The 16773-nt window shown below is 38.0% G+C and overlaps 1 protein-coding gene across 1 annotated transcript in view; it reads right to left on the bottom strand.

Annotated features, from left to right (window-relative positions):
• Window positions 1-16773, bottom strand: part of LOC150101186 (tRNA:m(4)X modification enzyme TRM13 homolog) — a 300267-nt gene that overhangs the window by 200911 nt on the left and 82583 nt on the right. The window contains exon 4 of the mRNA XM_090401720.1: window positions 11872-11928. Coding sequence (XP_090257846.1) covers window positions 11872-11928 — 57 coding nt within the window. The remainder of the gene's footprint in view (window positions 1-11871; window positions 11929-16773) is intronic.

Below are 16773 nucleotides of genomic sequence, written 5' to 3'. Positions count from 1 at the left end.
GTCTAATAATGAGATACTGGAGGGGTGTGAGTTTGAATGTCTGAATTCGTGGTTGACCCTGACTTGGCATTAGCAAGGTGCAAGACTCCATCGTTGCCCTATGGTACTAATGTTAAAGGAGACCAAGGTTGGCTAGTGCATGGCAATGTCATGCTATACGGACATCTCCAACTGAACACCTTTAGGTTCAATATATGGGATGATGACTGAACATTTCTAAGTCAGAATCCTGGCTAGCCACTGCCACAATACCTCGTGCAAATTGAAAGACAGCACTAGCCAGAGTTGCTTTTATATTATAACGGTGTGATCGCTCTGGCGATGAGGCCACTAGAATGGCAGCATCAAGGCAGCCATTGCTTCCTACACTGTACCATTAAGATGCGACGTGAGGGCACCAAATCCTTTGCAGACTACTTAGGCACTGGTCTGGGTGCTGTGCTTTGAAGAGCAGTCATCATACTGCAATCTACTGACTCATCTTTTGGCATGGCAGTGTGCCAGATGGCTGTCTGGCACGACCGTTTCGGCTGGCAACTAACAGCCAACTCAGAACTGGCATGGACCAGGGGAATCCAACTGTCTAATTAAAACAAAGCGTTGCGATGGCCATTGAGAGGTGTTGATAATGTGATTTTTGCCCAGTGCTCTGAATGTCAAAGTGAAGAAAGTCAATCATGCGTGGATAAACAGCAGGAGTAACTATGACTCTAATTGAGCTAGACCAGTCATTTACATTATGTATGCAAATCCTAGTGGAAGGCCAGCTCTGGAACACCAATTTGTGTACACATAGACAGAATGCCAAGTGCTACTCTTAGAAACGTGGTAACTTGTCACCTCACACAAGCACCTATGGTCTGAGCTTTAGTACGAAATTTGACTAGCAACCATCGTTAGTTATTTGAGGAGGTGATGTACTCCATTCAACTCTAACACCCTACCCCAGCACAGCAATTGTTGGGAACTGAATGTCAAAGTGAAGGGAACCCTCTTGTCTGACTCTCTAGCAATGGATGTATCATTGGACACAAACACCTATGTTCTGAGCTTTCGTAAGAAATTTAACTAGCAACCATCGTTAGTTATTTGAGGAGGTGGTGTACTCCATTCAACTCAAACACCCTACCCCAGCACAGCAATTGTTGGGAACTGAATGTCAAAATGAAGGGAACCCTCCTGTCTGACTCTCTAGCAATGGATGTATCGTTGGATCGGATTGATGGAATTAATGGAACGAACCTGACCTTAATGAGTTACTTTGAAATTTAAATATGAAAATAAGATACTTGTTTAGAAGTAGGTGAGCTCAGAGCTGTTAGATATAAAATAGATTAAATTAGTATGTAAGCTAGGTTAAGAAAAGGATCATATTCACGTGCTTGTTCAAATAATAAATGACACAGAAAAGGTGCAAGTTTGACTGGCCGAATCTGCAGCTGCACTGAACTGGCATTAGTGGGATGATGCTGGACTCCACTGCTGCCCTTATAACCAAAAATAATAACAACAGAGGTCATAGCTGGCTAGATGCATGGCCACATCATGCTTCACGTATATTTCCAACTGAACACCTTTGGGTTTGGGATGTGAGATGATGACTAAACACCTCTAAGTCAGAATCCTGTCTAGCCACTGCAATGTACCATTTGTGCTTCACATGTTGAAAGGCAGCACTAGCTGCAGTTGCTTTCATACTGTTATGGTGCAATCGCTCTGGCGATGAGGCCACTAGAATGGAAGCATCAAGACAGCCGTTGAAACTATGCAGCTACTGCTTCTTATGCTATACCATTCAGGTGTGACGTGTGAATCATCCACAGGCAACCTAGGTACTGGTCTGGGTATCATGATTAGAAGAGCAGCCACCATACTGTGATCTATTGAGACTCATCCTCTGACTGTGGGATTTGACTCCACCCAAGACATTTATGAGGTTACTCTGAATTATGTTTAGAGTTTGAGAATAATATTCCCAGATAAGAGTAGATGGGGATATAGTAACTATAATTTAAGTTAGTATGTAAGCTAGGTTAGACAGTGATAATAATCAGGAGCTTGGTCAAACTACTACAGAAAGGTTCAACTGGCAAAATCTATGGCCGGCCCTGACCTGGTGTTAGTGACAGCACAAACAATCTGGTGAGAATCTTAATAATACAGGTCTGTAGCTATAATACAGTGGCGAGTATGGCTAATAGTCATACTGAGGTAAATGCATGAACTTAATGCCTTTAGATTCATGTATGTATCATTAGACTGAATTGAATGTCTGTAGGTTCTTAAGCGAGACGATAGCAAAATGCCCAGTAGCCAGTACCAGGAGAGTTCAGTTTGCTGATGACTAGTCGTTGTGATCGTAATCCTGCTCAGTGCAAAAGAAACTGCAGGTTCAGACACATGGTACATGTGTTTGGTCGAGAGACCAGCTACCATCCATTGGATTATGACAGAATGCCTCTAAGTCAGAATCCTATCTAGCCACTTCAATGATATCATTTGTGCCTCACACATTGAAAGGCAGTGCTAGACAGAGTTGCTTTTGTACTGTTATGGTGTGATCGCTCTGGCGATGAGGCAGCTGTTGAGACTATGCGACTGCTACTTCCTACGGTGCACCATTCAGGTGTGACATGTGGGCACCAAATCATCCGCAGACAACCTAGGTACTGGTCTGGGTGTCGTGCTTAGAAGAGCAGCCACCTCACCATGATCTGTCGAGACTCATCCTCTGACTTCGATGAGGTAGAGATATGTAAAGGAGAGGTATTTCTACCTCTCCTTTACCTATCTACCAAACACTGCAGTCTGCATGTTCTCATAGCTAACATTATATGGTCCTGATATCATTATCTGCCTCTGCACCTTCTTCAGGTTAATTTATTCCCTTCAAATCGTGGTAACCAAATCTGAGCACAATAATCCATATATGGTCTGATTAGGGCTTTATACAATGGAATCCCCACTCTTCTATTTCTGCTGGTCAGTGTCCTCAGTATATTGCAGATCCTCTAGGTTACCTTCATCATTGAAATGGTTTTGAACCAAAATAAAAGGTTCCTCCTGTAATGATTTAAAAGGAGCTTTTTTCTTTCTAATCACATAAAATAATAATCCTGGACAAAAATTTTTTTATTATTCTGAAATTTTTATCTATCTGGATAGAAACAATATACATTTTCCAGATAGGAGCAAATTTCACTCTGAAAATAATGCTCCATCTGAAACATACATACACACTATATTCAGTGACTATTCAGGATTAATTTAAGAATTACGATAATGAAAGAAAAATATGATGCGCAAAAATAGTATTTATTTATTGTTACTATTAGCAACAAAAAATAACATCGATAATTTAAATTTATTAACATACAAAATGGAAATAAATAAGTTTTATTTATAGAGAAGATATATGCTATGTGTGTTCTCATGGAATTTTTTAAACACAACTATGACTAATTGTACAGAGCTAAATAATTTTCCACTATTACAAATGCTATGTAAACCAAGTACTTTTCTTCCACAGAATCGACATAATAGGGGTGACTGAAACAAAAAAGACCAAAACTGGTGAGATCTTTCTGAGCAATAAATACAAAATGTTATATTCAGGCAATGACAATCAAGGAAAAGAAGGAGTAGCCATAGTATTCAAAACAAAATACGAGGCTAATCTTCTTGAATGGCAGTCAGTCTCAAGTAGAGTAATGTGGGCAAATATGAGAATGGGGAACTGGACAATGAGACTTATTTGTGCCTATGGTTTCACAGAAGGTTCTACTAAGGTAGAAGTGGAGGAATTTTTTGAGGCTTTAGAAAAAGCAACTGACACAATGAAAAAGGAAAAGTTGGTCCTTGTTGGGGATCTAAATAGAGTAGGAAATGATTGTGAGACATACAAAAATATTTTGGGAAAATTTGGAGAAAAGAGCAAAGCTAATAATAATGGCAAATATCTGTTGGATTTCTGCTCAGGACATGGACTGGTTATTACCAACACCATGTTCCAACATAAAAATGTGCACAAATTCACATGGAGAGAAAAGGCTAGGAATAAGAAAAGTCTCATTGACTATGTTATTGTTGACAGTGATGTTTTCTCCCTGGTGGAGGACACCAGAGTGTACAGAGGATTTGAAATTGGAAGTGATCGCTATTTAGTCTTGAGCAGGATAAAATTGAATTTCATATTGAAAAGAATAACATGTAAGAAAGTTTTAAAGCGAATAAAAGTTGAGCAGCTCTCAGATGTGAACTGTAGACTAAAATACAGAAAGATTATTGAAAAGAAAATGAAAGTGTTTGAGAACAGGAATCAAACTTTGGAGTTTCAGTGGCAAACTCTGAAGAAAACATTGATTGATTCTGCCAGAGAGGCATGTGGTGAGGTTGTGTGCAAGGATAAAAAAATCAGAACTCCCTAGTGGACACAGGAAGTTAAAGAGGCAGTGAAGGAAAAGAAGAAAGCATATCAAAAGTTCCTGGCAAATAAGTCAGCTTTTACTCTTACAGAATACTATTATTATTATTATTACGGGTATCTCCATGGAGTCAGTAGACTCATCGCGGGAGACCCAAACTAGCAAAACAATATCTGTCATATCTCTTCTTGAATTCATTTACAGACGAAGAGCTCACAACTAAGTCAGGCAATGAATTCCACTCATTCACCACCCTCCAGGCAAAAAACCTTGTTCTGACACCTTTGTTAACCACACTCTTCTTTAATTTCCAGAGATGACCTCTTGTTCTTCCATCACTTTCACACAGCTGAAACATTTCCCCTGCATGAATCCTATAAAAACCTTTTAGTAATTTGAATGTTTCTATCATATCCCCTCTTCTTCGCCTATCAACCAATCTCTGCAATCCACAAGCTCTCAATCTATCAATGTAGGGAGCATTTTTTATATCACTCACCAACTTGGTCACTCTTCTCTGAACCCTCTCCACAGCCTCCTCATCTCCAAGGAATCCAGGTGACCAGACCTGAGCACAGTAATCCAAATGTGGAAGTATCAATGCTTTATAAAGGGGAATAATAACCTCTTTATCTCTGGATGTCAGTGTGTTCCTCAACAACCAAGTAATCCTATGTGCAATCTTGGACACCTTAGCAATGTGTCCTCTGAACTTCATCTCCCTATCTACCAATACCCCTAAGTCCCTAGCCTCATCAATCTCTTGGAGTACCTTTCCATCGATGTAGTACACAGCTGGTAATCTTTTAATCCCAAAATGCATGACCTTACACTTTTCCACATTGAACTGACATCCATTTTCTTTTGCCCATTTTACCAGCTTATTTAAATCCTCCTGCAAACTTTCAACATCAGCTTGATTTTTTATTGCACTACACAACTTTGCATCATCAGCAAACAACTGAATATCTCCCTTTAAGCCATTTCCTATATCATTTATATACAAATTAAACAACATTGGCCCAAGCACAGAGCCCTGAGGCACACCACTGGTCACCTGCCTCATTCTGGACTCGGCTCCTCCATACACCACCTTATGGTATCTCTCCCTGAGCCATTCTCCTATCCATATCACCAATTTAATATCCATTCCCATCTGCTCCAATTTGCGTAACAGTGTTCTATGGGGTATCCTGTCAAAAGCCTTAGCAAAATCCAGAAGTACCACTGTGTAGCCAGTTCCTTTGTCCAACTCAGATGTTATTCTATTATGAATAGTTAATAGATTGCTAAGGCAGGATCTACCTTTAACAAAACCATGTTGGCCTCTATAGAGTATCATATCCTGATCCACCCATTCTTGAATTTTGTCTTTAACCAACTTTTCCAATACTTTTATCACTACTCCTGAGATGGTGATTGGTCTGTAATTCAATACCGCAGTTTTAGAGCCACCCTTATGCAAAGGAACCACTTTGCCTAACTTCCACTCCCTAGGGACCATACCAGAGTTCAAACTTAAGTTAAATATCCAGGTGAGAGGGGTTGACAATTCATTTGCACATTCACGCAACACCCGAGCTGATATTCCATCTAAGCCTACCGCAGTGTTTGCATTTAAGTTTTGCAATATATTTAATACCTCTGATTCTTTAGCTTCAATTCTCACATTAGGTATTGCTGTAGGTATAAAGATATCCTCACTTGGGTGATAGACTTTTGAAAAGTGATCACTCAGTAACTCGACTATTACATCTGATTTTGTCACCTCAATACCATCAGCACCCACTAAGGTTATCCTTCCGAAGTCATTCTTCCTCTTACTTGCCACATAGTGGAAGAACTCTTTGGGATTAACCTTGATCTCTTTGGCTAAGGTCTTCTCATAATCTGATTTAGCTTTTCTTACTATGCTGGTAACTTTCCTAGCTTGAGCCTTGTACTGCTCATTGGTGTCCTGATCGCCTTTCTCCTTGTAAATTCTCCATAACATTTTCTTTTTTTGCAGTTCAAGCTTGATACTACTGCTCATCCATCTAATGCCTGCCTTGTTTGACCTCCTAACCATGGGGACACAATCTGATATTGCTTTCCTCAGATACCCGCTGATTTTATCCCAAGCACTGCTAACATCTTTCCCTTGCAATATGTTCTGCCATGGGATGGCTGCAAGCTCACTCTGTAGAAATACAGAAACAAATGTAAGAAAGCTAAACAGTGTGTAAAACTAGCTAAACAAAAGTCATGGGAGGACTTTGCAAGAATATAGAAAATAAATATCAAGAAGGTGGCAAAATATTCTGGAGGTTGTTGAAGCTTAGGAATGGAGGAGAGAGTGCTGTAAAAGGAGTTAGAGATGATAAAGGTGACATGAAAACAGGAGAAAAAGATATCCTTGAAGTATGGAGTAATTACTTTGAAAAACTGCTAAATGAAACAAGCAGTGATGACAGCACAGTGATAAAAAACACTGACCACGCATGCAGTCAGGAATACATATCCATATTTGAAGTAGAAAAAGCCATCAAAGGCTTGAAATGTGGAAAGGCTGCAGGAGTAGATGATATTCGACCAGAAATGCTGAAGTATGGTGGTATAAAAGTCTTACAGTGGCTGCACTGCATAGTTCAGAAAGCCTGGACGGAGGGACGAATTCCCGATGATTGGAGTAGAGCTCTCATAGTACCCATATATAAAAAGGGAAATAAAACTGAATGTGAGAATTACAGAGGTATTTCCCTACTGAGTGTTCCTGGCAAGATCTATGCAAGTATACTTGAGAAATGGTTGAGAAGAATTGTGGAAGAAAAGCTTGGTGAAGAACAAGCTGGATTCAGGCCAAATAGAGGCTGTCAGGATCAGATCTTCACTTTACGACAAATAGTCGAGAAAGCATGGGAATACAACAAAGATCTGTATTTAAGATTTGTCGATTTGGAAAAGGCATATGACAAGGTGCCAAGAGAGAAGCTATTCAATACGCTGCAGTTATATGGTGTCAATGGGGCATTATATCAAGCAATACTTAGTCTTTATTTGAGTTGTAAGTCACAGAGTTGAAGGAAGTACAGGAAGATGGTTTAATGTTAAATCTGGTGTGAGACAAGGATGTACATTATCCCCTCTGTTATTCATTATCTATATGGATCACATTATGAAGGAATGTGGTAGTAAACCTGATATCAAAATTGGAGATGTTAATGTCAGCTCTTTGCTTTATGCGGATGATGTTATACTTCTAAATAAATCCGCTACAAGTCTGCAAGATTCTCTGATTAAATTGAATAGCTGTTGTAATAGATATGGTATGAAGGTCAGCAATAAAAAGACAAAGACAATGAAAATAGGCAGAATCATTGAAAATGTCAACTGTGTTGTGAATGGAGAACCTGTGGAACAAGTAAAACATTTCAGCTACTTAGGCAGATTTTTACTGAAGATGGTAAATTAAATATAGAAATAGACAACAGCATCAGCAAAGCTGGTATGGTGGGAAGTCAATTGAATAAATTCATATGGAATAAGAAAGAAATTAGTCTGAACACTAAATTAGCTGTATACAAGACACTGTTCAAACCAGTTTTAACTTATGGATCTGAGAGGTGGGTCAGAAGTAAAACACTTGACCAAAGACTAGAGACCGCAGATATGAGAGTCCTGAGAAAGATTAGAGGCGTGAACAGATGGCATCAATGGCAATATCATATTAAAAATGAGGATATTAGGAAAGAACTTGACATTGTCAGCATCCAGGAATGCGTTAGCAGAGCTAATCTCAGGTGGTATGGTCACTTAAATAGAATGGGCGAGGAAAGATTAGCAAAACAAGTGTTCTCTGCCAGGTTGGCAGGAAAACAACCTAGAGGAAGACCAAGATATAGGTGGATTGATACGGTACAAAGTGCCTTAGACGATAGAAATATAAGATCTGATAATGTTGGAGTCTTGACAAGTAACAGACTGATTTGGAGGAAAATTGTAGATAGGAAGTTAGTAATGATGTAATTTTTTCATGTAGTACTGTCATATCCTGTACACCCCTTGAGGGTACATGGCAGGAATTTGATGATGATGATGAAAAAAGTGAAAACAAAAAAATTTCACTCCAAGAAAATATAGTTCCAGTTGAAAGGGGAAAAAATCTGTAATGTTTGTAAACTTCTGGTTCTATTCAAATTTCTTATTTAAATCCTTCTCATTACAATGTTCCTACATAACTACATTATTAAACTACACTAATTTTTTTTGTTTACAGAGATGGACAGGAATGCATGACTTACTATTGTTTATAGTTTTATCTTAATCATGCAGTTGTTCAGCGAAAGTCTAAGTATAAATATGGATAGACAAAAGAAGAGATTACTGAACAAATTATTTAAATTAGATGAGACCATTCAAAATCAAAATGCAAGCACCAAACTGCAATGTTCAGTTAGTCAGAAGCCATGCAGGAAATGTGAGACACTGTTTACAAAGATACTGTCCAGAAATTTTCAATCATCTTGTAATAGAAGAGTAAGATAATGCAATGGACTATCTCAGCACACCTTCTAATAAGAAAAAGCAAAAATTTTGTATTGAAATGTCTCAGGCTCAAGTCATACAATCTTTATTGCAGTTAGTTGCTAATCAAGGTGTGCCTTTCAAATTGCTAAATTCCTCTGAGTTTTGGACTCAATTCAACATGCAAGTGAGACATTAAAAATGCTATAATTAATTCTCACAATACTGTCAATTATTTAAATAACATAGAAAAATGTAAAAAAAGCTATAGCTAAGAAACTGTTATAACTATTATTTTTCAGAAAATTACAATGTAAACTGAATATTAATTATAATAACCTTAATTAATACTTCTGATATTTCAGTAATGCTACATTTCCATCACCAGGGTTCACAGAAAACTGATATATGTATGCAGGCACTAACACTGGGTAAATGAGGCTGAAGAAAGGCAACCAAAGTCAGGTTGAAGAGCTGAGGGATAAGTGCTTCTCTAATTTGGGACAGTTTTATACACCCAAACTTGTTGAGGTTTGGAAAGTTTCATGGGTCTGAGGCAGATTCCAGGAATAGCTTCTCATATTTGTATTTGCTTCAGTGCAATAGAGTGGCTTTCTTCTAGCACCTCCTGTAGCAGTTGTGCAAAGAGCATGGTCAGCAAGCACAGAGCGGCTGTAATGGTAAAACTGGATGTAGTCCGTGTGTTCTGAAATACTGATATTGGATGTCCTGCTTGTCTTCTTGAAGGACAGTTTGCATCTGCAAGATACCTGGTAGACACCTGGCAGGTCTAGGGAATGTGGTTGGCCTTGGTGAAGTGAATAAGGGATGCCAATTTTTTTATGTAGTCTGTAAGTGGTTGTAAGTTGTATTTCTTTAAGATTTTTTTTTTTTCCCCTGGCTGTGTATAGATATATGGAATGGTGATAGATTTTGTGTAATCTCTGTTCTGAAGGGGGAGGGAGGAGATTGCAGTTGTAGGGTTTTAAATGTTTTGAATTTTGTGGGAGTTGTAGTTATTGGCCAAGAAAGCAATCAAGATATTGAGCATGGTTCAAATGAAAGAAAAAGTGACTACATGAAATTGAAAGTATTGGAAGTATAAGCTACACAAACTGGTATACAGTTTGGCACTTCCATTCTACCACCACCTTTAAGAAATTGCACTATCTTAGCATTCTTCCAATCCTTGGACACCTCTCACATAGCCAAACTCATTGAAAAGATAAGTCAATGGAGCAGTCAGTTCCTTATCACATTCTTTTAAAAAGCATGGCAAAATTCCATCCATTCCCACTGCGACATCCAGAGAATTTAGTAAAACAAAAATGAAACGAAAGAATTCCTGTGAATTTTTCTCGGATATCAGGGCTAATTGCTTCTCGTAGTCAAGTTTTGCCTTCCTTACCATGCTAGTCACTTTCCTGCTCTGAATCTTATATTCGTCATGCAACTACCCTCCACCCCTCTCCTTATAATTTTACAATTACTTACTTTTCATCTGCAATTCCAGTTTCCAATAAAAAATGATGAGAAATGGGAAAGTTTTTCATCATTGTCACCTTATTATCCACTTTACCCTAAATCGTGTTCTTGTTTAGAGGTATACAACTTGTCATTGCTGCTAATAAATAAATAAACTAATAAATATTTCTCGACTTAGTTCCCATGCACTGGTGATATTCCTCCCTTCGAATTCTTCTACCCAGGGAACTGCCTTTCTCAACACCACTACATGTCTACATATTTCTCAGATGAAGAACACATTGTTCCTCTCTATTACTAGTGGCAGAGATGACATTTCAGTTACAATCAGGTCTTCTAATGCCCAGATCAAATCCAAAATTCATGAGCTTCTTGTTTCTTCTACTACATCTTGCCTGAGGCATTTGATCTACAAGAATTCCAGAAATTTCATTACTATTGCATGCTGTTTCCTTTTCCCAATTTATGCTGCTGAAGTTCAAATCTTCATAATGGTCATTCATTCAGCACTTGCCAAATAGCATTTCCTGCTCTTCAAATTCTGCATTTTCTTCCATATAGCAACATTCCACTAAATATCCTGTCCTACCGACCTTCACACTATATACACTCTCAAGAGTATAGGATTTCCCTTCAAATCCTATGCTCTGAAGAGACATAACTAATCACTTATCATAAGCAATAACCACCACCACCACCACTGTGGTGGTGGTTATTGCTTATGATAAGTGATTATCTTCTTCTTATCTTGCTGAAATACACTATACCCTTCTATTCCTGTCAGCATATTATCTTCAACATCAATGCACTGTCAGTTTTTCTATTCCTGTTATTATTCCTTTCAGACTCCATTTGACCCTGCATAACACCATATGTTCCCACATCTCCCCGATTTCTATTTCTACAACAATAGGCCACCCTTGCTTCCATCCACCTGACAACTCTAGTTACTCTGCACTAATACCTGAAAATTGCTTCTGAGAACAACATTCTCTCTAGATGTCTATATCCTTCCTTATTAAAATGAAGTCATGTATGCCAGAAATGGACTGCATTCAAATGCAGTTCCCTTCTTGCATACATTTCATAACATTTCATGTTATATTGCAGCTTGGTATATTTCTACATCTAAGGAGTAATAGCCAGTGTTAAGGGGAGGAAGTGTGAGGGGGAAAAAAGCAAAAATTCAGTCTGACTATACAGGAGCACTTATGTATTTGGGAAAGTACAATTTCAGGGATCAGTTGACTCAAGGTCGAAACAGTACATGATTGTAGTATACAAATCACAAATAGTAATCACCATATAGACAACTGCATTTAGCTAACAGGAATTAACATTATTTGTCCAAAATGGGATGTATTGAGAAAGGCTGAGATCCTTCTAAGTCATGCCATTCAAATAGATCCCAAAATCTTGGCCTTTCTGAGATTACATAGTAATTTAGCAGATTCTTTACCTTTGTCACCTTATCATCATATGTAGGACCAGAATTAACATTCTTCTGATAATACTCCTAAGTGAAAATAAATAAAATAACATAAATAACAATCTCTTTGATAACATGCATTTCATGTGAATGATGAAAAATAGCATTTATCATAACAAATTATAATTTGGAATAAATAAGTATATATCAAAAATAAATAGCCATAAAATTATTATTTTTATGGCTATTTAGCCCATTTTTGTTTAGAAGTATGCTTTTTTTATAATGTCATTGGTTTTTACTCAATTTTTAGGGTATTACTGATGTTTTTAAAGATAGATATGTGAAGAATATATAGAAATAATAATGCGACATACTTTTGTAGGATGTTGCTGGTTGTCTTCTTATTCAGGGGCATCCGGTGTATGGCGATGTACATTTATCTGCTGTTAAAGTATGACAGAAAAGAAGGGGGAGTTGGAAATGTGGGGATAGAGAGATGTGGAAGAATTATCAGTGAGGAAAGAGGTGTGTGAATTTTAAACCTGGGGTTATATTATTATTATTTTTTTTTTATTAAAGGTTGACAAAGAATTCTTTGGGAGGGAGGTAAAAGGTAGAAATTTTTGGGGAGGGATATAATGGGATAAGATCACGGGTGAGAGTAACAGGGTGTGAGCCATTTTGACAGTGTGTTGTCTTCTGAGCTCATGGATGACATGTTATGCCTGCTTCATGTTTTTGTCTTATCTGTATTGGTTAGAGTCGTGACCTAATTTTTATATTTTAGAGCTTTCAACTCCCAGAGATTATTTAGGGGTGGTGGACATTTATTGAGTTTTTGTCACATTTTATGGCTATCGGAAACGATAGCCATAAAATGTGACATATGGCTATCATTTTATAGACATACAGGAAAACGAAACAATACTAAGCATTGTTTCATTTTCCTGTATGTCTATAAAACGAAACAATGCTCAGAATATCAGAAACGATAGCCGAAGAACAGAGCCTTATGGTATGCCACTGGTCAAAGGCCTTCTACTGGACTCTACTCCTCAATCAACTACTCTCTGGTATCTCAACATCAACTAACCTCTTATCAACTTCACCAACTTTATATCCATACCCATGTGCTGCAATTCACGGATTAGAATTCCATGCAGTATCTTACCAAGCTTTTGCCAGCAGTATCACTGTAAACCCATTACCCTTATCCAACTCAGCTGTCACCATATTATAAAATGTGAGCAAGTTACTGAGGTGTGACCTACCTTCACAAAACGACGTCCACCCCCCACAGTATCCCATTTCTGTCTATCCATTCCTGTAATTTGCTCTTGACAATGACTCTGATATGTTGATCAGTCAGTAATTTGTTACATCAGTCTTGGAGCCCTGTTTATGTAATGGAACTATTTTCTTCTCTTTCCACTCCCTTGGGACTAACACAGACTTAGATTAAATAATGTGGTCAAAGGCACTGCCAATTCTCTAGCACTTTCTTGCAAAACTTCAGCTGGTATATACCATTCTAATCCCATAACTGATTTCACATCACGGTTCTGTAATATAATATGCACTACCAGTTCATTTACCTGTTTCCATATAACCCTTTCTCTCTCTTTTGTTACTGCAATATCTCCACCTGGATGATATATTCTTGCAAAATTTTCACTTAGTAATTCTATTATTTCGCCTGATTCAGTTGCCTTCCTACCATCGGCATTCATTAAAGTCATTCTGCAATAAACATTCTTACTTTTACTTGCAACATACTGAAAGAACTCTTTGGCCTGTACTGCTAATTTCCTTTCATACTCTGGTTTTGCCTTTCTTACCATACTGGTTACCCTTCTGGCTTATGCTTTATCCTGCTTGTGTGCCTGCTGGTCACCTTTCTCCTTGAATTCCCTCCACAAATTTTTCTTTTTCTGTATCTCCAGCTTAATGATGGTATTCATCCATTTAACTCTCACATGATTTATTCTCCTAACTCTAGGTATGCAATCTGATATTACTTCCCTCAAATACTCCTTTACCACTTCCCATGCAATATCATCCAGTTCTTGTAGTTTCAAATGCCATGGCACTGATCCAAACAATCTTGTAAGCTTGTCATACATACCAGCCTGGTAATTCCACATGTATTCACCCCACCCCCATCTTAACTGAAAATTCCACACCCATTTAGCCACTCTCACCAATTGGTGGCAACGTGGTCATATTTGTTATAGACAAATTCTCTGATGCAATAACTACATCTAGCACCACTGTCAAATCCCTAGTACGTTCCATCACATGCTGCCTCAGGTAATTATTCCTTAGTAACTTCTGTCATTTTCCTTCCTCCCATGCATCCTTTCCTTCTTCCAATCTAAGCTCCCATAGTTAAAGTCCCCTCATAATAATAACCCACCTTCCACTCATTGAGTTTATTTGTCGATGGATAATATATCCAAACATTCCCTAGTCTATAGAAGCATCCAACTGAATATTTTGTTCTGCTGGCATTATCTCACACCAGATTGCCTCAAATGTGCTATTTTCACTGGCATGCAGTTAAACTTTTACTCTCTGGTTACAGTTCATTGGCTATCATCAATAACACTCTTCAACCCTCATTATTTTCTTTCTAACATCCCTGAACACACTATGCTCTTCATATTCTATCCCATTAACTATGTCATCTTCTGTCAGCCATTCTCACTAATGCCATTAACCTTTGACATTAGTGAGATGCCATATTTTGTCTGTAATAACGAGATCTAGCACAACTCTCAAATCCCTAGTACACATTCAATCACATGCTGCCTCAGGTAATTATTCCTTAGTAACTGCATAAATTCTATTTCCTTCCTCCATGCATACTCATGTATAAATAAGACTATTTTTTTCCAGCTGCATTGATCCTCAAACTCTCATTTTATTCTGTCGTCTGATGGTCCTGACATAAGATGTTCCTACATACAGTTTTTTTCAAAAAATTTGAAATGATGTACTTTTTGCTCTCCATCCTTTTCTTTGGACTAAGTAAAGATATGGCAACACTAGTGTCGAGAATAGCGCTTCTTCACAGACGGTTATGAGTGCATCACTTTTGACTTTTTACTTCACTGCAAATAGTTCTGTGCATTTTCATATACATGCATACAATGCTTCATAGTCCTCTTTTATTTCTGTTATTGTTTTATTTCTTTATTGCTGTTATTTATTTTATTATTCTTGGACCATGTCTCAACCTAAAAAGCAAGTAAGAACTTTGCATGAGTGACTGAAAATAGTAGAGGAGATAGAGAAGAATCCTGGAGAGAAACATGTAGACATATTTCTCTGAAGTCATTATGTGTCAACAAAGTAGTGTTTTAAACACATTGTAATGTATCATATACTGCATTTCAGTGAATAATAATCATTAAATTGTTCTTATCTAAAATTTTTAATGGTTTCCTGGTACTATCATTTTCCTGTGTATATATCCCCCTAAAAAACAATGAAATTAGGTTTATCTGTATATATTTTGTCACTGTCATACCCCAAGTGTCCCAAGGGCACAGAGGTTTGACATACGTCAGTTTACAGGCAGAAGTTAACCCTCTGAGAATAGCCAGTCCTCAGCAGGGCGCCAACAGCACCGAACAATTGATCCCCTTCCAACTACTAAACGCACTCAGACTTCCTTAACTTTTTTGCATAAGCCATTAGTAGCAGAGACTCTACCAATCAACCAACCTTTGGTGGCCTGTATATATAATAAGCTTATATTATAAGCTTAATATAGTATTAAGGTGTGTATACACACACACCTTAACATCATATTAATGTGGTATATATGCATGCACACACACCAAGAAGATTCCTACTATATATTATGGTAGGAATCTACTTGTTGGTGCAGCACATAATGCTCACATGAAAAATACAACCTAGAACAAAGGAGACTAGAACTAAACTGTCTAGTGAAATAGCAGAAAGCTGTAAAAGTATATGAAGAGAGAGATGTGTGTGTAGAGGCTTAAGTGCTGTGAGGACATCATGTTGGAGGCTTAATGGATTTTTTACAACACTCAAAAATAATTAAAATAGAATTTAATACTTCCTATATTTTGTCCTAGTCACTAGGACATCTACGGGGATTACAAAAACACTTAATGTAACATATACACAAATAACAAACAATACTAAGCCCAACCACGTGGGTGACACTAAAGTCCTATCTAGGTAGAGCACCCTCTAAGGGCAGTAGTAGGTGGCCTGGAATGTAAGGTGGGAACTCTGGTGATGAGTGTTTCCCAAATCTTCGGAAGCTTAATACAACCGTATTTATTGAGATTTGGTTGGTTTTTGAGAGCTGCTGCTGCTTCTAAGAAAAGTCTCTCTTTCTTGAATTTGCTGTGGAGCATGGTGGTTTTCTTCCATGATACCCTGTGGGCGGTGTCCAAAACATGGTCAGCCAAGCCTGAATGGCCATAGTTGTGTTTGAAGATGTACGACTTGTGTTTTTCTAGACGGATGGATGCTGATCTGCCTGTCTGTCCAAAGTACGCCAGCTTACAGGAACAGGGTACTTTGTAAACTCCAGGCAGAGAGAGAGGAGGGAGCTGATCTTTCATAGAACGGATAAGGGTAGCAAGTTTGCGGTGGGGCTTATATGCTGTGTGTAGGTTGTACTTTTTTAGTATCTTGGCTATTTTTTCGGATGTGCCACGGATGTAGGGTATGGTGATGGCATTTTTAAATTCTTGTTGACGAGAAGGACGGGGAATGGGGGAGGAGTTGATTATTTTTTTGATACTGTGATCGCTGTAGCCATTGGAGAGGAAAGTGCTGTGTATGCGATTAAGCTCAGTAGTGAGGGCGGTTCCACTGGAACAAAGATTGTGGGCTCTCTTGGTAAGGGTTTTAATAATGCCATATTGTTGAGAGGGGTGG

The sequence above is a fragment of the Typopeltis vanoorti genome, chromosome 12 (assembly GCF_054136105.1).
Source record: "Typopeltis vanoorti isolate ZY-2024b chromosome 12, IOZ_Tvanoo_1.0, whole genome shotgun sequence".
Lineage (NCBI taxonomy): Eukaryota > Metazoa > Arthropoda > Arachnida > Uropygi > Thelyphonidae > Typopeltis > Typopeltis vanoorti.
Note: the sequence above shows the minus strand (reverse complement) of the source record. Positions and strands in the feature narration are given on the sequence as shown.